Below are 20,774 nucleotides of genomic sequence, written 5' to 3'. Positions count from 1 at the left end.
ACGAAATCTAAAAAATACAACCACACAATAGGTTAGAAATTTATTTTTCCTTTCATTTATAACCTGAAGTGATTAGGACCATTCTGCTCCATGAGACCGTTTTGGGATTCGAGCTCTTTCCGTTTGGTTTTGTCACTCTTAGTATGTTCTCAGCTGCATGATGAAACAGGCTCGCACTGTCGTGACCACATTCCAGTCCGTAGAAAGGAAAAAGCTGAGAATAGAGGGTAAGCAGTTCCTTTTCAAAACATGAATCAGGGATTACCCTTCACTTACCCATTCTGACATTGCATTCATTAAAACTTAGTCACTTGCTGTCAGAGTAGAAAATCTAGTCTCTAGCTGGACACTCATGTTTCTAGGAAGAATACTGGAAATACTGGAAATACAGTGAAGACTCTGCCATGGTGCTTTATCTCGCCTGCAGAAGGTGGGATTACCTATGAGCCCAAGTGGAAAATACTGTTTTCACTTAGCTTTGAACTGAGTTTGTCATCCATGTGTAGGAATCTTGTGTAATAATCAAAGAGGGTGAAATTTACTCTCATCTGGCCACAAGCCTTTGGTGATTCTTATAAACACTGGCTCTTTGAGAGGGAGAAGCTTCAGACGAGCAGTGGGCCGTCCGCTGGATCAGGTGAGGTACTTAGATGGGCTTCTCTTTCTCCTTTGAGTGTGCGGTGAAGCTTGCCAGGATGGTTGGTTACGTGAGTGCGGGGACTGTGGAATACCTCTACAGCCAGGATGGCAGCTTCTACTTTCTGGAACTGAACCCTCGGCTACAGGTGGAGCACCCCTGTACAGAGATGGTGGCCGATGTCAACCTCCCTGCCGCGCAGCTCCAGGTGAGTCACCCTGCTCTCGGCTCAGAGGGTTGCCTAGAGAAGTTTGGAATGAGGGATGCCCGCCAAACTGGCTCAACCAGCCTGTGTTAAGAGAAAAGTGCCGCCTATCCAAGTCTCGTGTGATGCTCCTCTCTGCGCTGGATGGCTTGAGATGTGTGGATGGGTTTCCCTGATATGGAACAATTCTGGAGCATTACTTTTTAGCCTGACACATCTGATATAAAATGTCATATTTTTGCAAGACCCTTTACAAATAATATGCTATATTCAGCTGTTTCAGTTCTGGGAAACCTTACTTTTTAATTGTCCTCTATTCCTTTTTCCTCCCTGGAGAAGGAAATGGCAACCCATTCCAGTATTCTTGCCTGGAAAATCCCATGGGGCAGAGGAGCCTGGAGAGCTACAGTCCGTTGGGTCATTTTTTGAGCTTCCCTGGTGGCTCAGTGGTAAAGAATCCGCCTGTCAATGCAGGAGATGTGGGTTTGATCTCTGGTTCGGGAATATCCCCTGGAGAAGGAAACGGCAGCCCACTCCAGTATTCTTGCCTGGGAAATCCCATGGGGCAGAGGAGTCTGGTGGGCTACAGTCCATGGTGTCACAAAAGAGTTGGATATGGCCTAGTGACTAAACAGCAGCTTTTTCCTAGTGCTACAAATTGAAGTAATTCCACTTCAGAGTGGTGGCTGAGGTTTTTCCTGGCAGGAATGTGGCAGCACACATTTATTTTTATAATGTTTCAAGTACCACTGTTAATATTATTTTCTCCATTCTGCCCAGGAAACAGATTCTATGGGAAGCAGTAATAGCTAATGATGAAGTTTGATTTGATTTGTAAATACGTATTCTTTATCCACAATGGGAACCCCTTTTGGTCCCCCATGGTCCCTATTAAGGAACCCAGTAAATAAAGATTTATGTATATAAATCTACTCTTTCCATTGATTTGTGGGGATAATTTGGAGGTAATTATGACATGCTGCTGCTGCTGCTGCTGCTGCTAAGTCGCTTCAGTCATGTCCAACTCTGTGTGACCCCATAGACGGCAGCCCACCAGGCTCTCCCGTCCCTGGGATTCTCCAGGCAAGAACACTGGAGTGGGTTACCATTTCCTTCTCCAGTGCATGAAAGTGAAAAGTGAAAGGGAAGTCGCCCAGTCGTGGCCGACTCTTCGAGACCCCATGGACTGCAGCCCACCCGGCTCCTCCGTCCATGGGATTTTCCAGGCAAGAGTACTGGAGTGGGGTGCCATTGCCTTCTCCAATTATGACATAGTTAGGACTTTTTAGCTGTCTGGACTTCTTGGAGAGCCACTGACATTGACTCTTCCCTTGGATATTTTCGTTCTTATTAAAAATGTCATATTTTTGAAAGACACTTTACAAATAAGGGTGACGGAGAAGTGACGATTAGAGGGAAGCTCATGTCTATTCCATTAGGGATTTGGGGACTTTTTAAGAAGTCGGAAGTAATTAACACCTTCTGCGTGTTTTGTTTCAAGTAATTTAGAGTTGCCTATTCAATGATGTAGAATGTAGACTATAAAAACAAAGTGTTTTAGGTGGTGGCTACTGAAGTGAAAAGTCTTTTCCGTCATCTGATAGCCTCTGTGTTTTAAGGGAAGTAACTGTGAAAGATGAGTGACGTGTGTTTTATTACCTTTCAGATTGCCATGGGGATCCCTCTGTACAGAATCAAGGATATCCGTATGATGTACGGGGTCTCTCCCTGGGGCGATGCTCCCATTGATTTTGAAAATTCGGCTCACGTTCCTTGCCCAAGGGGCCATGTTATTGCTGCTCGTATCACTAGTGAAAATCCAGATGAGGTAACCCGTCACTTAAAAGGTTTACACTTTTTTTTCCCCCCACTGTGAACTTTAGTATTAAGATGCTATCTGAGGGCATATCTGAAGTATCTTGGGGCCTCCCCTGGCGAGGGAAATTAGAGGCTTCATCGGAGCAGACATGTAAGTTATCACTGTTCCACTGGTCATTCAGTTCTATCTCAGTCGCTGTCGAGTCCTCAGTGGGTCTGTAGCACTGGATGTCATCGGCCCGCAAACCTTAATGACTTTTGTGTGTCATTCCCACTTTCCTGTGTGTATGTGATTACATAGAACCTGACCAGTGAGTATATGAATGTTCTCTTTCTTGTAAATATAATATCATCTCATATTCTTCACTCCCTAACAGGGTTTTAAGCCCAGCTCAGGAACAGTTCAAGAGCTGAATTTTCGCAGCAATAAGAACGTTTGGGGTTATTTCAGTGTTGCTGCTGCAGGAGGGCTTCATGAATTTGCTGATTCTCAGTTTGGTCACTGCTTTTCCTGGGGAGAAAACCGAGAGGAAGCAATTTCGTGAGTATAATCGCATGTGGTTGCATTTCAAGAAATAAACTGTGGTAATCTTCAGTAAATTGTTAGCATGGGAAAGGGAGTCATGTATTGCTCTAGAAGCACTCATACGGATAACCTTCTTGAAGAAATATATCTTCAGTTGTAGTTGCATTCATGTTGTGTTAAGTTTATGCAGTGTTCGGCATATGTTTTTCTGTCTGTTACTCTGACCCTTTTCAAGTGATTTTTTGTTTTCATGTGTTTTTGATCAATGTATAAAATTGATTAAAGATGTCATATTTTTCTATAGAAATAGTATTGTTATTTGCAGCAGAAGTAGATTTTTGACTAAGATCTTGGTATCTTATATCATGGATAAGATCCATTATTTGTCATCAAAATAAAGGTATAGCTATAAATGTCCTGTAGTCATTTAAAATAATAAAGTTAAGCTGCTTATTACATGAAAAGGGCTTAAGGGAACTATCCACGTCACTGTATATGAGGGACCTCAATATGCTATGAAATATATGCACAACTTACAATGTAACTAGTATATCATAGGTATTAGTTAATCTATTAGCATAAACATTTAATATTTAATTTAATATTAAGTTTTACTTGCCTGAAAAGTAGGGCCCTAAGAGGTGATTTTGACAGATTAGATATTTTAGAATGTCTATCCAAAATTGATTTACCTGTTTTATATTTTTTAATTGTCGATTGAGTTTCACCAAGGATTTAATACTATTCCTTTGACTTTTAACCTGTACACCTAGATTATGTAATCAGTAAACACTTATTAATAATGTTTTCAGAAGTTGGGAAATCTCAGGGTTTTTTTCTGTATTTTGTGCTCTACAAAGCAGTGTTCCCAGAAAAACCATCTGCCTTTTGTATCCTGCTTTGCCAAAGTGAAGAATATAAACCTAATGTTATGAATAAACTAGAATATAAACCCAGTGTTATGAAGAAACTAGAGCTTGCAAACCGGTGGTTGTCTGGCTAGTCACAGCCACTGATGTGCTTTGATTGGCTTATAGAGTATTGTTTAAAAAGTGGGAGATTGAAATAAATACATGCATTTCTGCTATCTCTTGAAAAAAATGGGGTGACAATAACATTGGTTTTATATTCCACTTGGCCAAAGTTAACCGAAGCTTTGTGTGACTGCTTCTTTTAGAGGAAACACGAACTCTCTAGTTCACACAGTCCCCCGTCCAGCCTGCCTCATTTGTTTACATCCCCAGAGTGGCCGCTATTGATATTTAGGTTTCCAGTCTTGATTGGCAGGCCACCAAGCCTTCCCTCCAGGACATGTCATATGACTTGCTCCAAAAGTCTTGCTCCTTACTTCCCAACCTGCTCTGGACATTCATCTGCAGTGTAAAGCTACCAGGTTAACGTTGAGCATATGAAAATTACAGTCTCTGCAATAAGCTTGCTTTCTTTTTTTAAATATTTCATTTATTTATTTGGCTTCATTAGGTCTTAGTTGTGGCACTTGGGGTCTTTATTGTGGCACAGGACTCTCTAGTTGTGGCACGCGGGCTCCGGAGCACATGGGCTGAGTTGCCCTGCAGCATGTGGGATCTTAGTTCCCCAGCCAGCGATTGAACCCATGGCCCTTGCATTGCAAGGTGGATTCTTACTCACTGAACCAGCCGGGAAATCCCGAAGCTTGCTTCTTGACACCATGCCGGAGTTCATTCTTCAGCTCAGAGTTTGTTTCTTCTTTCTTCATGACATTAGGCTTATGTTCTTCAGCTTGGTGTTCACTACTCTTCTCTAGACTAGTCCCAGCCCATGTTTCCCTTATTATTTTCCATGGACTGTAATCTAAATACAGTGTGTCTCGCTGCTGCGGTGTCCCCTGAATGTCGTGAATGCTCCGTCAGGGTTGGACGAGTGGACTGGCCCCTCATCCTTGTCCTCATCACTGTCTGCTTCAGTTGTAACATTCCCTGTGCACAACGCCTCTTTACTTCCTTTTTCCCTTTGTTTCTGCTGTTCCTCTCTCCATTCATTCATTTACTCCTTTCAACAAATACTTACTGAATATCTTAATGCTTCTTGCAATATAATGAGGACCACCATAGGGTCTGTGCCATCATGGAACTTGATGATCCAGGGTAAGAGAGGCAAGGAAGCCGTTGAACAGAACATAGGATGTGCTGTCTCTGATAGCGAGATTACATGAAGGTGTTACAGGAGCGTAGAGCTGAGTCAGCTAACTCCATCCGGAATGGGTCTGGGAAGGTTTCCCAAAAGGAAGGGACATCTAGAATCATATCTGAAATGTGTAGAGGAATCAGCCAGGCCAAGAGAGGGCATAGAGAGGAGGATGGAGGTAGGAAACAGAGGAATATTCTTGGCTGAGAACTCCTGGACCACCTGGAAGAATATTTCTGCCACAGTCGTAATCTTAGCTTTATTTTTATTCCATTTCAGATCCCATATCCTTTTTTTTTCCTTAATTGAGTAGTTGATTTACAGTGTTGTCTTAGTTTCAGTGTACAGCAAAGTGATTTGGTTTTTTAACATATATTATTTCAGATTATTTTCCATTATAGGTAATTATAAGATGTTGACTGTAATTCCCTGTGCTATGCAATAGATCAATATTGCTTATCTATTTTAGGTATAGTAGTTTGTATCTATTAATCTCATGCCCCTAATTTACCCCTCCCCGCTCCCTTTCCCCTTCGGTAACCATAAGTTTGTTTTCTATGTCAGATCTTACATTCTTTGTGAAACCAAAGGGAGGCAGGTTTTCTCCCTGCTTAGAATCCCTTGGTGCTTTGCTTTTATTTCTCTACTGGTATTTATGATATTCTGCCATAAATGTTTAAATTGATTACTGTCTCCACATTCTCTCTCCCTTAAGAGCTTAGTATGTGTCTTAAATCTGTGAGATGCATAATAAATGTCAAAGTTATACTGGGAAAAAGCTCACAGTATTGAAATCTTGTTAAAATGTGGTTATTTAACACTTAATTGGGAAGTAAGCAAAGTAATGAGCAACTCATTCTGTTGTTGGCTAAAACACATTTTTAAAAAAAGAAACACTCTCACATGTAGTGTCAGGCTGATCCCCAACTTTCTCTAACCCTAACCCTAACCCTAACTTCATTGTATGGAAACATTCAAGTTAAGGTCTTAGTGTTTGTAAAAATTCAGTGGACAGTATACTTAAAATAAGTATATTTTATTATATGTAAATTTTACTTAGATAAAATAAAAAGGGTTTAAGAAGGGAAGAATTATGCCCTAATTCTAATTAACCAGCAGTCAATGAATGGAATGATGGGAACAGTGAAAACGAAGAGTGGTTTGCACATGATTTGTTCTCTGTTCTGTATAACAAGTGTCTGTGATCTTCGGATGCTCAGCTGGTCGGATTAGTCAGACTCACAAGTTTGCTGACTTCTTGAAAATTCTGTCTGGAATGAGCACATGTGTATCTTGCACCCTTATTTGTTCTTGGCACTGTCTGTTTCTTTCCCCTCCCTCCTAAGACTCCAAAGGGATGAAATAGTTCTTGAAAATAGTTGGAAAACAGTAGGACATTTGTCGCTGAAAGAGACCTGCTTCTGTCCTTCTCCCAGAAACATGGTGGTGGCTTTGAAGGAGCTGTCCATCCGGGGTGACTTCCGGACCACAGTCGAGTACCTGATCAAACTGCTGGAGACGGAAAGCTTCCAGTTGAATAGGATTGACACGGGCTGGCTGGACAGACTGATAGCAGAAAAAGTACAGGTGGGCATTTCTCCACTTACAGCTTCTGGGATTGGGTTTTTATAGGCTTGTGATGAGATCAGTCCATGCCATTAGATAAAATTTATTTAATTCTAATACAAATGGTTCTAGGTCTGTGTGTAAAAGTCTAGGAGTCAGTGTGAGTTTAGCACTGTAAGTAAGCGTTCTTGTGCCTTGTTACACAGTCATTGTATAGGTTATTGTATAGTATTACTTCCAAGGATATAGTTGAAGAGAGGCGTGCAGAGATTGAAATACTTTCTTTCGTCACTTAATATTAAATGTGGTTGAGTTCTAGCTGTCTACCAAGTACTGATGAGAGGGCTTCATTTTAATCAACAGAAGTTACCCTTTGTTCCTGAACTGCTGGGCTCATATAAATTACTCAAAATTTTATATAGAATTGTTGGATTCATGCGTATTTCCTGGAGGTAGTTTACACACCATTTTTCTTTGAGATTATCAGTAGCCAAATCTTTGCACTGTTTTGGAATTTATTTGTGACAGAAGCTTGTTTTTGAGCTACTCTCCAGTTGGCTCAGTGAAAACCTTAGGAGGGTGAGGGGAAAGGTGTTTTTCATCTCTATTCAAATTCTAAAAATGTGTTTTTGTCTCAAAAACCAGTTGGATAACGAGGATGGAGATTCTCAGTGGTCTCTGATTCTTCAAGCACATTTGAGCCTGATTTAAATTGAGGGGCCATGGTGCCAAGTGACTGACTCCACTTTTGATTTGCCCTCTTTTCGTCCCTTTCAGGCGGAGCGACCTGACACCATGCTGGGAGTTGTCTGTGGGGCTCTCCACGTGGCAGACGTGAGCCTGCGGAATAGCATCTCCAACTTCCTTCACTCCTTAGAGAGGTAGGCTTGGCATTCCGTGTTCCGTGCAGGCCAAGCCGTGGTCCTGAGTACGGACGGGACTGACGCTCAGAGACCCTTTTATTCTTCTCTCTGTCACTAGCAGCTTCTGAGTGCCACTTGTTCACTGACTGTGGGGGCAAGGAGGAGAAGGGATGCAGGAGCTGATGGCAAATGGTTTGGGAGCTCTAAGTGTAGATTCTAGAAATTGGTTTATCCCATGGTTAGAATTGGTTGCTTTGTAAAAACTGGAATCTTTCTGTACGGTACAAGCATCCAATCTCTCCCAGCCCTGGTGATAAAAATCTGGTGTTTTTCTCTAGTAAGGCACCCTGAATACTTCATATATTACCTGCAGCACCTTTTACGAATTAATAATCGAGGCTGATATTCATGGTGACCTCATGAGTCTTTGAAGTATAGGATCAGACTGTGTGTGGCTAAACTTATTTCCAGCACTGATTCTGGAAACTAAGCTCTGCCTCTGAGTCCCTAGAGGAATTGTCCACAAGGCTAATCGTTTAAAGCACTTTATCACAGGCATTTTAATTCAACTGGGATTTCATTTATTCAAGTCTTACCATGAAGATCTCTCACTATGTTGCACTGACGCTCAGTGTGAACAGGTAATATATTCACATGGTTCAAAATTCAATAGGTGCTAAAAGATATATAGCAATGAGTCTCCTCCTTACCTCTGTTTCCTGGCCACCTAGTTTTCTTCCCTATGTTTCTGTTTTTATTTTCTGTTACCTTTCAGATATATGGTAGATACATATAACCATATATACGTAATATTTGTTCCTTCCTACCTCCATTTTTTTTCAATCAGAAGTGATAGCATAGTGTGAAACTATCCTGTATAATTTCAATTGCTTTTTTAATTTAACAGTGTGTTTTAGAGAGTGTTTCATATTAGTGCATAAAAGACTTCACCTTTTTAATGGCTACATAATATTCATTTATGTGGCTTTTTAAAAATTTATGTCTCTGTCCCTTACCGATGGTCCTTTGGGTTGTTTTCAGTCTTGGTATTCCAGGAAATGCTATAGCCAATCACCTTAGAGAGTCCCTTGTAACCTTTTAGAACTTTCTAGAAGTAGTTCTCATGTTGCTGTTTTTCAGGGGTCAAGTCCTCTCTGCTCATACACTTCTGAATACAGTAGATGTTGAACTTATCTACGAGGGAGAGAAGTATGTACTGAAGGTATGCTGAACCTCATAAAGTCTGTGCCATCTTTTTTGCCTCTGTCTTTGTCAGCGTGCTTCCTTTAGGTCAGGTGGTGGAGGGAAATTGTGGTTTATTGCAGGGCTGGGCCCTAGTGAAATTACAGTCATTATTAGTGTCAGTAGCCTGTGTCAAGGCAGTATTTGATGAGTCTCTGAAAATATTTTTGCTGTTGTTCAACTTCACATGTGCAACCAAGAGATGAAAGAGACAGAGAACCATCAGAGCAGGTCCCCCTTGTTTGCTTGCAGCAGGGCTGAGCCATGCCCAAGCACTTGTGCTCAGACACCAGTGCCATGAATTTCTGTTCTCTCCAACAGAGCTTCCTTTAACTATTTTTATTTATTTATTTTATTTGGCTGCATTGGGTTTTAGTTGGAGCGTGCAGGATCTTTAACTGAGTCATGGAAACTCTTAGTTGTGGCATATGGGATCTAATTCCCTGATCAGGGATTGAGCCTGGGCCTCTCTCATTGGGAGCTTGGAGTCTCAGCCACTGGACTACCAGGGAAGTCCCATCTGATGGAGCTTGCTCACCTCTCTGAGATACTGAAATTTTGTCTGGCACTCTCACTGGAAGGAACACACTGATTTGTCTCTTTGGTTTCTCATTTCTTAACAGGTGACTCGACAGTCCCCGAACTCCTACGTGGTGATCATGAACGGCTCGTGTGTGGAAGTTGACGTGCATCGACTGAGCGACGGTGGACTGCTCTTGTCCTATGACGGCAGCAGTTACACCACATACATGAAGGAGGAGGTGGATAGGTGAGTGGCTCTTTGGGCTCCGTTTGCTGATCATTGTACCAACCTTTTTTCTCAGTAGGCGTGTTTAACTCTTGGGGTTTTCAAGGTCTTTTTAGGAAGTCTATTCTAATTTTTTTAAAAATAGTACATGTACCTAATAAAAATTTCAAGACTATCAGAAGTCTTTAAAATTAAAAACAATGTCTCTCTACCACTCTAGTGTGGACAGACAATGAAAAATAAATTCCCCTTTTTATAGGCTACTACTGTTAACAGTTTCTTATATGTCTTTACTGAAATTTTATATGCACATATAAGTTATATATATGTACATACTGTGTTTTTCTTTTAAATGTATTCACAAATAAAAGTAACCCCTAGTTCTGCACCTTATTTTTTCCTTTAACATACTGTACACTATTCAACACCAATCATTGTGTTGTTGTAATAATTAAATGAATTAACACATGGAAAGGGTGTAGACCATTGCTTGGAACTTAGTAAGAGTTTGAAACATCTTAGCTATTACATCATCAGCACCTTCATGTTTTTTTTTTCTTCCTGCTCAATGGAGATGCCTGTCCTTTTTAATGGTCAGATACTCTTCCATTATATGGATGTACCATAATTAATTTGACCATTATTGAAGGGAATTCTGGTTATTTGGCATTGTAAACAAAGATGCAGTAAATGTCTTGTGTGTCTGTGTGTGTGTCTGTACAATGAAGTTTTCAGGTTTTCTTAAGATTGACGTTATTTTTACCTTTATTCTTTACAACTTAAGATGCTTTATTAGCTTAGATATTCCCACTTATCTCCTAGATATCGCATCACAATTGGCAATAAAACTTGCGTGTTTGAGAAGGAAAATGACCCTTCGGTGCTGCGCTCACCCTCTGCTGGGAAGTTAATCCAGTACATTGTGGAGGATGGAGGCCATGTGTTTGCTGGCCAGTGCTATGCCGAGATCGAGGTCACGGTGGTCACTGGGCTTCCGGGTCATGGGAGGGAAGGTGGGGAAAGAGTTGGCTGGGATGGACTAGGACTCAGGAGTAACAGCAAGGAAGTAGAAAATAGAAAGGAAAGAGTATATCTGTTTAATTGGGGTTATGAACCTTAGCATTTTATTCATTAAAAAAAAAAATATTTGCTTGGCCGTGCCATATGGCATGTGACATCTTAGTTCCCCAACCAGAGATTGAACCCACGCCCCTTGCATTGGAAACACGCAGTCTTAACCACTGGACTGCCAGGGACTTAAGGACTCCCTGAACCTTAAGGACTGAATCTTAAGGACTCCCTGAGTCTTAAGACTCCCTGAATCTTAAGTACTCCCTGAATTTTAAGATTTTAAAAACACATTAAAAGCTCATACTTTTCCTTGGATAGATGAGGAGCCTCTAGTTCTAAAGAATAGATACTAGGCAGCAGCACTTATTGAGTGTTAGGTATTATGCTGAGTACTGGTTATACAGAAAAAGTATGATAGGTGGAATGGGGCCTTGAAACAGACTTGTCATGAAATATGAATTTTGAGAAGGCTGAGCACCAAGTGCAGAGGGCCGCCTGCCCCAAGTCAGTATGGGGCTGGATGGGCAGCATGAGAATTCCTGAAAGAGGGGACTTTGATCTTGGCATTGAAAGATAGACAGTGATAGACCAGATGGGGAAGGCCAGGCAACGCTGTTTAAAGGTGAAGGCACAGCACGTACTCAGGCACAGAAGCATGAGCGTGTGGTGTATAGAGGGAACTGCAAGTCCATATTGATATCGTTTGAGAACAGACTGAGGTCTCACGGGAAATGGCAAGCAGAGATGCCAAATGAGTTGTCAGAATTTGAGATCACGAAGGACCTTATAAAACATACTCAAGGCTGGTGGTGTCACTGAAGGATATGACACAGAAAAGTGACGGAATAAGATTTAGGCTCTAGAATGATTGCTTCTAGTGGCCTTATTGGAGGTGCATAGCATGTAAAGATGTCTATGGGGAGGTTGGTTTTTTTTGTTAATGTTTTTTAAAAATTTATTTGACTGCACCAGGTCTTAGTTGCAACAAGCACACTCTTAGCTGTGGCATGTGGGATCTGTTTCCCTGGCTAGGCCCAAACCTGGGACCTCTGTACGGGAAGTGCAGAGTCCTAGCCCCTGGACCACCAGGGAAGCCCCTGCTGGGAGATTTCTGAACTCCTCTAGACCAGAAATGATAAGGGGCTAAACCAAAGAGTTGGCAAGACAGGAAGATTTTTGAGAGAGGTTTAGAAGATATATTCAACCTGGCTTGTGACTGGTAGATAAGGGAGAAAAAGGAGTGAGAATGATCCTTAGGTTTTGGTCTGGATCTCATAGATAGACAGTGTAAGTACCTGGATCCACAGGTATGAGGAAGATAAATTGTTCATCATTTCTTGGTATAAGACAAGTCAAAACCAACCATGGCAAAAGTGGATTTAAACATTAGAAATGGGAACTATCAGTAGTTGTCATTAATCCCTAAAGCTAGGTCCTGAGAGATTTTAGTTTTCCTTGTAGGTGATGAAGATGGTAATGACCTTAACAGCCGCAGAGTCTGGCTGTATCCATTACGTCAAGCGGCCTGGAGCAGCTCTTGACCCGGGCTGTGTAATAGCCAAAATGCAACTGGACAACCCCAGCAAGGTCCAGCAGGCAAGTAGGCGGATAGACACTCTTAATATTGCTTTCCAAGAGCTGGGTACACGGTAGGGTTAGTCTGGAGAGGCAAGTGATCTCAATCCTTGGTTTTCCAGTTTTTCCTTCAACTTTTCACCCTTCATTTTATGCCTTATGCCTTTGTATTTGTGCCTTTGGTATCATGCATCTAGAATGTGTAAGAGTTACTATGATATTAAGAATATGTGATTTTCCTCAAGATGCTTCTCTCTAGTTGTCACTGGATGTGTTAAAGGGAAGTCTTTCTTTCTTTTTAAAATTAATTAATTACTCTGACTGCATCGGGTCTTAGTTGTGGCATGCGGGCTCTTTGTTTCTCTGTGTGGGCTTCTCTAGTGCAGCGTGTGGGTTTCTCTCTAGTTGTGGCACACGGGCTCAGCAGTTGCTCTGCACAGGCTTAGTTGCCCCACCACTTGTGGGATCTTAATTCCGCCTGGATGGCTGATTCTTAACCACTGGACAACCAGGGAAGTCCCTAAAGGGAAGTCTTGATTTTACATGATGAATCTAAGTTGCAGTGGTGTGTCTGAAGTAGTGGATGACTTGATCTCTCATTGGGGTTGACAGGCTGAGCTTCACACAGGCAGTCTGCCACGGATCCAGAGCACAGCGCTCAGAGGCGAGAAGCTCCATCGAGTGTTCCACTATGTCCTGGATAATCTGGTCAACGTGATGAATGGATACTGCCTTCCAGATCCTTTCTTTAGCAGCAGGGTATGGATCACTTTTCTTAGGTGGGGTGGGGTAGGGGAACAGGTATACATCTTGGAGAATGGGTGTTCTCCAACATAGTTTAAAATATAGGGAATTTTTTTAAGAGGGAGGGAGATAGAGCTGTTTGACCAAAATTCTGCCACTATTAGTTGTAGGATTTGAAGTCTTTATATCCTTGCTTCTTATCTCTGTCATTGATTTCACATTTAATTGGGATTTAAACCAGTAAACAAGGACAATGTTAGTTGTCTATATTATAATTTCAAAGTAAGTACCGGCATACCTTGGGGATATTGCAGGTTTGATTCCAGACTGCTGCAATAAAGTGAATATTATAAGAAAGAAAATCATGCAAATATTTTGGTTTCCAGTGCATAGAAAAGTTATGTTTACATATTGATCAAGAACCTGCCTGCCAATGCAGGAGACATGAGATGTGGGTTCAGTCCCTGGGTTGGGACGATCCCCTGGGGGAGGAAATGGCATCCCACTCCAGTTTTCTTGCCTGGAGAATCCCATGGACAGAGGAACCTGGTAGGCTACAGTCCACGGGTCGCAAAGAGTCGGACACGACTGAAGTGACTTAGCAGGCACGTAGTCTATTAAGTGCGTAATAGCATTACGTCTAAAAAATGTACATACCTTAACTTAAAAATGTTTTCTTGCTAAAAAAGGCAAATCATCTCCTGAGCCTTTAAGGAGTCGTAATGGTTTTGCTGGTGGAGGGTTTGAAATACTAGAATTACCAAAATGTGACAAGAATTACCAAAATGTGACACAGAGACATGAAGTGAGCAAATGCCGTTGGAAAAATGGTGCCAATAGACTTGCTTGGCTCAGGTTTTACATGAAACCTTCAGTTTGTAAAAAAGAACACCGCAGTATTTGCAAGTGCAGTAAAGCAGTGCATAGTAAAGCGTGGTATGCCTATACTGTATGGTAGTGAATTCAGACGTAATTTTCTTTGGGGGATGGTGTTCATTTTGTCCAGATCCTGTTTTATTGTTTCCTTCTTCTCAGGTGAAAGACTGGGTTGAACGGTTGATGAAGACCCTCAGAGACCCCTCCTTGCCTCTCCTAGAATTGCAGGATATCATGACCAGCGTCTCTGGTCGTATCCCACCCAACGTGGAAAAGTCTATCAAGAAGGAAATGGCTCAGTATGCCAGCAACATCACATCCGTCCTCTGCCAGTTTCCCAGCCAGCAGGTACTTATAGACTAACGCTGCCATTTTCTGCTGGCTGCCCACACTAGGGTTCATGCAATAGGAGTCCTTCCTGTTTGGATCCTCCTCACTGTCTGGATGTTGTACTTTTGAAGTTTTAAGCATTGTGCCCTTTACAAAACTGCCTCATGATACAAGCCCAGTAAGTTAAGTGTTGGGTGTGAAATGTAATGTATCTGTGGTTCAGAGAAAAGCATATTGGTCATGTACCCCATAGAGGTTTGTCCCTGGGGCTGCGCCCCTAGAAGTACTTCGTGATTCTAAAGCAGGCGGATATTTGTAGCTCTTTCATCAGAGACTTCCTCACCTCTGCAGCATGCTGATTACTCTGTGCCTCTGATCCAGACTTACATGTAGGGAGTAAAGCTGGACAAGTGGGGCATTAAGCGTGTCTTGCCCGTCAGGACCTCTGGTAAGGTGCTAGGTTTTGTGATGCACTCGTTAGTTCATCTGGCAAAGGGTGAAGAGACATAGAAGTTGCTTTCTTATTTATCATGAATGAACCCCTAAACTATGCCTTGTAGCATTCAGCTGCTCTCAACACTGGAAAGATAGAAATAATCATGTTACAATGACGAAGATTCCAATAGAGACACGGAGTAGAGAGCCGACACATGGACGCCGTGGGGGAAGGGGAGGGTGGTGTGGATTGGGAGAGCGCCACTGCCGTATACACTGCCATTGGAAAACAGGTAGCCAGTGGGAGGCTGCTGCACAATACAGGGAGCTCGGCGTGGTGCTCGGTGATGACCTGGAGAGTAGAATGGGGGCGGGGGTGGCAGGGAAGCTCAAGAGGGCGCGATATATGTTCGTTGTACAGTAAAAATTAACACAACATTGAAGCAGTTATATTCCAATTAAAACAACAACAGCAGGATTCCTAGTGTTGATGCTATTATGCAGGGTAATGTTTTGGGCCCCTTTGTTGAGCTGGGCTTCATTTTTCTCTTTTCTTATACTTTAGATTGCCAACATCCTAGATAGCCATGCAGCCACACTGAACCGGAAATCTGAACGGGAAGTCTTCTTCATGAACACTCAGAGCATTGTCCAGCTGGTGCAGAGGTAGGTACATGGAACTCCAGAGTCCCAGATCTGCCCGTCCCCACACCTTCCTTCCTTCTCAGTAATCACAAAGAGGTTTGCCTTCAGGTCACCTTAGAGAACTTAGGAAGCACCTCTTATCTTCGAAAATACCTGTGTCTACTAAATATGTTAGAATTGTGAGCTAACTCTCCTACTCAGCGTTTCTGATGACTTTCTATTCGGCATCTTTCCATCAATTATTAAGGCATGAATCTCACTGTTATCTTTTTTCCTTACAATTTCCCGTGAACTCCTAATTTTTCTTCTGGCATCAGGCCCTCTTTGACGTTTACTCTTATTAGCTCATTGGGATCAACTATTGGGATAAAGGTATCTTCACAGGACTTTTTCAACTTTAAGGTATTCATAAATTTTTCAGAGTTCCCTTAGCCATTTCAAGGGTGTGGTGATCATTTTTGCTTAGCAATGGGGGACTGAACCAGTGTGTTGTTGGGTAGGGTTATCAGGTGGTTTTGGTTTTGTTTTCTTCTTTCTCTCTCTTTTTTTCTCCATTTCTTTATAAGAAAAAAAAAGTCTTGTCTGTGGCCACATTTCTTTTAGACTTGGACTTATGGTATTTATTTATTATTTTTGGCTGTGCTGGGTCCTCATCACTGTGCATACACTCTCTCTAATTGTCGTGAGCAGGGCTACTCTCTTGCTGCGGGCTACACCAGCTTCTTATGGCGGTGGATCTCCTGCAGAGCTCAGGCTCTAGGGCGTGGGGGCTTCCGTGGTTGCCGCACAAGCGTAGCTGCCCCACGGCATGTGGGTTCTTCCCAGACCAGGGATCGACCCTGCGTCGCATGCACTGGCAGGCATATTCTCAGCCACTGGACCACCAGGGAGGCCGGCTTGAATTTAAATTGACCTGGTTAATTGATTCTAGACTGGCTCCTGTCCTGTCCTATATGCACAGGGAAGGCCATTCTATAGGAAGCCTAGTAAGCTTTGGGTTTATTATTTCATGGTTGGCTGTTTAACGGTGTTAGCCTGTCAGGATTTTCTTCTAGACTTGAATTTATGTTATTTATCTATACCTTCCTCTCTCTACCTAGGTACCGCAGTGGCATCCGAGGACACATGAAGGCTGTGGTGATGGACCTGCTGCGGCAGTACCTGCGAGTAGAGACTCAGTTCCAGAACGGTAAGCTCCTTCCTGAGGCTCTGTACCCGAGAGCGTCTCCTTCGAGGGCTGAGCGATAGCTGAGCCAGTCCATCCTGTCACCACCACTTGACACGAACAACCGTCTTCCTCCTTTCACCAGTCCCTTGAAAACTAAACTGCTCTGTCCCACTAGCACCAAGAAACAACAACAAAACACAGCTTGATGAGGCTGTGAATCGGTGTGCTTCTGCGAGAGGGCTGACATAATTTTTCTAGTAGAGAATAGCATTCCCCATTGGCCTCTTCTTGACCTTGTGTAGTGAGGGTTAGTTGAGTCAGACCAGGCTGAAATTGAGAAAGCCTATGAAGAGCTTGCCTCTCAGCAGCTCATCCATGGAATGAACCACAGGCATCTGAAAAAGGCTCAGATCTTCCAGTGCTTTTCAGTGTATTGTTTGGGTGGAATTTATCCGTCACTTTCTCTGTATAGTGTCACTAATGACTTACCACGTCTCTAAAGCACCGTGGCTAAGATTTTAAAGCTCCATACTGCGGATCCTGCTTTCTGCCACAAGATGGCAGTGAAACGCCACAGAGTTTGAAAGATTGCCTCTTCATGCTCTTTGCTCTGTTTTGCTCACTTTTCCATCCTTAAAGGATGACTCTGCCACTCATGACAAGCAGAAATACTCAAGTAAATATTGCAGACTGAATCTGGCAGTGAGTAAAATAATACGTCACAACCCAGTTGTCTTGATCCCACTATTGTAAGCTTGATTAATATGTGAATCATTTATCATGTAATGGATAAGAAGAGGAAAAAACATGGCCATCATCTTAAGATATGGATGATACAAGCCTTTGACAAAATTGAATATCCATTCATGATAAGTCCTTGGCCAACTGAGAATGAACTGTACTTTTTATCATGTAAAGTTCTCCTACAAAAAAATCTGTAGGATACATCATACATAGTGGTAAAATGTTGAAAGCAATCTCTTTAAGATTAAAAATAAGACAAGGATGCCTGCTATCATTACTGCTCTTCAGCATCGTACTGGATATCCCAGCTGCTTTTGTAAGGCAAGAAAAAGAATAAAAAAGTATGAGGACTGGAGTAAAGGTATGGAAAAGAGTACAGAAATACATCAGCCACTATTAGATATGACATGAGGTCTACCCGGAAAGCCTCAAAGTATATTTAAAATCTAGCAAAGTTGTTGGATACAAAAGTCAGTATTTGGGGCTTCCCTGGTAGCTCAGTGGTAAAGAATCTGCCTGCCAGCGTGGGAGGTACAGTTTCTATCCCTGGTCTGGGAAGATCCCATATGCCACAGAGCAACTAAACCCATCGCCATAACCACTTAGCCCACTCATGGCAACTCCTGAAGCCCACCCACCCTAGAGCCCATGCTCCGCAACAAGAGAAGCCACCACAATGAAAAGCCTACACAGCACAGCTAAAGAGTAGCACCTGCTCGCTGCAGCTAGAGAAAAAAAGCTTGCGCCACAGCAAAGACCCAGCACAGCCAAAATAAATAAATTAATTAAATAAATTGAAAAAGTCAATATACAAAATTAAAATTTTATAGTATAATAACAGTTTAGAAAAATATTCCATTTGAAATAGCAACCCAAAATATGAAATTCCGAGGAATAAGTCTAACAAAAAAATGTGCACCCTTTTTTTGGAGAAAGTTGTAATCAGTAGAAACAATAAAGAAGATCTAGATAAATATCATGGCCTTGGTTTGGAGTATATATATTTGCAAAGTGTTGATTCTCTCTGAGTTCATCTGTAGATTCACTGACTTTCCAATAAAAATCTTACTAGTGTATTTCTATGGAATTTGTCAGGCTAGTTCTATAATTCACATGAAAGAAAGGTAACCAAGATTCTTCTAAAGAAATACACTATGGAGGTATTTGTCCAGTTTAATATCAAGATTTGAGATAAAGCCACATTAATGAAGAGATTGTGATATTGGTGTTAGGACAGATTAATGGAACAATGGAACATTGGCTGTTAACCCTCTGTTAATCCAGAGGCAGATATATGAAAAATTACTTTACAACAGGGCAGGTGTTTTAAGTCATGGGGAAAGGATAGTTTGCTACTGGTTAATGGATTATTCATTTGCCACCACCCCTCCAAAAGAAAAAAGATCCCTAGCCTAGACAAGCGGAGAAGGCAATGTTAAGCCACTCCAGTACTCTTGCCTAAAAAATCCCATGGATGGAGGAGCCTGGTCGGCTGCAGCCCATGGGGTTGCTACGAGTCGAACACGACTGAGCAACTTCACTTTCACTTTTCACTTTCACACACTGGAGAAGGAAATGGCAACCCACTCCAGTGTTCTTGCCTGGAGAATCCCAGGGATGGGGAAGCCTGGTGGGCTACCGTCTATGGGGTCACACAGTCGGACACGACTGAAGCAACTTAGCAATAGCAGCAGCAGCAGCCTAGACAAGATGCACAAAAATTGATTCCAGATTAATTTAAAACTTAAACACGTACTAACGGGGCAAAGCTACTCAATTTTTAGGAGAATATCCTTATGACCTCAAGACCAAGAAGGTTTTGTCATGTAAGACCAGCAGGAACAAACTATAAAGGAAAAGGACAAATAAGTTGACCTCACTGAAGAACTTCTGTTCATGAAAAGATCCTGTAAAAAGACTTTGAAAATACAAGCCATAAAGTGGAGGAAGATATTTACAAATTATAACAACTGAGAGAGGATTAGAATCTATAGAGCACTGCCTTGTGTCAATAATTAAAAGATGACCTAATAGAAAAATGGGCAAAAGATAAAAAAAAGATAATTTACAGAAGAGGAAGCACACATGATCTCACCCAAATGATCAATGAAAAGATGTTCGATCTTCTTACTAATTAGAGAATTATGAAACAAAACCACAATAAGATTGGCAAAAATTTAAAATTCACATCATCTTCCACGACTTCTATAAGTAGAAGTACAACTTGTTACAACCACTTTGGAAAACAGTTCATCAGTATGTAATGGAATTGAACTTATTTATGTTCTTCAACCTACCAATTTCACTCTTAGATGACATGCTCTAGAGAAACTGTTACACATGTTTATTAAGGAGACATATACAGGAGTGTTGGTGGCGTCATTATTCATTAGTTAGTTAGTTCAGTCGCTCAGTCGTGTCCGACTCTTTGCGACCCCATGAATCGCAGCACGCCAGGCTCCCTGTCCATCACCAACTCCCGGAGTTCACTCAGACTCACGTCCATTGAGTCCATGATGCCATCCAGCCATCTCATCCTCGGTTGTCCCCTTCTCCTCCTGCCCCCAATCCCTCCCAGCATCAGAGTCTTTTCCAGTGAGTCATCTCTTCGCATGAGGTGGACAAAGTACTGGAGCTTCAGCTTTAGCATCATTCCTTCCAAAGAAATCCTAGGGTTGATCTCCTTCAGAATGGACTGGCTGGATCTCCTTGCAGTCCAAGGGACTCTCAAGAGTCTTCTCCAACACCACAGTTCAAAAGCATCAATTCTTCGGCCCTCAGCCTTCTTCACAGTCCAACTCTCACATCCATACATGACCACTGGAAAAACCATAGCCTTGACTAGACGGACCTTTGTTGGCAAAGTAATGTCTCTGCTTTTGAATATGCTGTCTAGGTTGGTCATAACTTTTCTTCCAAGGAGTAAGCGTCGTTTAATTTCATGGCTGCAGTCACCATCTGCAGTGATTTTGGAGCCCAAAAAAATAAAATCTGATACTGTTTCCACTGTTTCCCCATCTATTTGCCATGAAGTGATGGGACCGGATGCCATGATCTTCGTTTTCTTAATGTTGAGCTTTAAGCCAACTTTTTGCTCTCCTCGTTCACTTTCATCAAGAGGCTTTTTAGCTCCTCTTCACTTTTGTCCATAAGGGTGGTGTCATCTGCATATCTGAGGTTATTGATATTTCTCCCGGCAATCTTGATTCCAGCTTGTGTTTCTTCCAGTCCAGCGTTTCTCATGATGTACTCTGCATATAAGTTAAATAAGCAGGGTGACAATATACAGCCTTGACGTACTCCTTTTCCTATTTGGAACCAGTCTGTTTGTTGTTCCATGTCCAGTTCTAGCTGTTGCTTCCTGACCTGCATACAGATTTCTCAAGAGGCAGGTCAGATGGTCTGGTATCCTCAT

At 42.1% G+C, this 20,774-nt stretch overlaps 1 protein-coding gene across 2 annotated transcripts in view; it reads left to right on the top strand.

Moving 5' to 3' along the window:
- ACACA (acetyl-CoA carboxylase alpha) overlaps positions 1–20,774 on the top strand; it is a 214,412-nt gene that overhangs the window by 45,215 nt on the left and 148,423 nt on the right. For both annotated transcript variants that reach the window (XM_068978814.1, XM_068978813.1), the window contains exons 10-22: positions 675–845; positions 2,509–2,670; positions 3,038–3,201; positions 6,789–6,939; positions 7,696–7,799; positions 8,922–9,003; positions 9,647–9,792; positions 10,594–10,744; positions 12,304–12,438; positions 13,030–13,176; positions 14,197–14,385; positions 15,368–15,468; positions 16,548–16,636. In XM_068978814.1, coding sequence (XP_068834915.1) covers positions 675–845; positions 2,509–2,670; positions 3,038–3,201; positions 6,789–6,939; positions 7,696–7,799; positions 8,922–9,003; positions 9,647–9,792; positions 10,594–10,744; positions 12,304–12,438; positions 13,030–13,176; positions 14,197–14,385; positions 15,368–15,468; positions 16,548–16,636 — 1,792 coding nt within the window. The remainder of the gene's footprint in view (positions 1–674; positions 846–2,508; positions 2,671–3,037; positions 3,202–6,788; positions 6,940–7,695; positions 7,800–8,921; positions 9,004–9,646; positions 9,793–10,593; positions 10,745–12,303; positions 12,439–13,029; positions 13,177–14,196; positions 14,386–15,367; positions 15,469–16,547; positions 16,637–20,774) is intronic.

The sequence above is a fragment of the Capricornis sumatraensis genome, chromosome 8 (assembly GCF_032405125.1).
Source record: "Capricornis sumatraensis isolate serow.1 chromosome 8, serow.2, whole genome shotgun sequence".
Lineage (NCBI taxonomy): Eukaryota > Metazoa > Chordata > Mammalia > Artiodactyla > Bovidae > Capricornis > Capricornis sumatraensis.
This window is presented reverse-complemented; position numbering and strand designations above follow the sequence as displayed.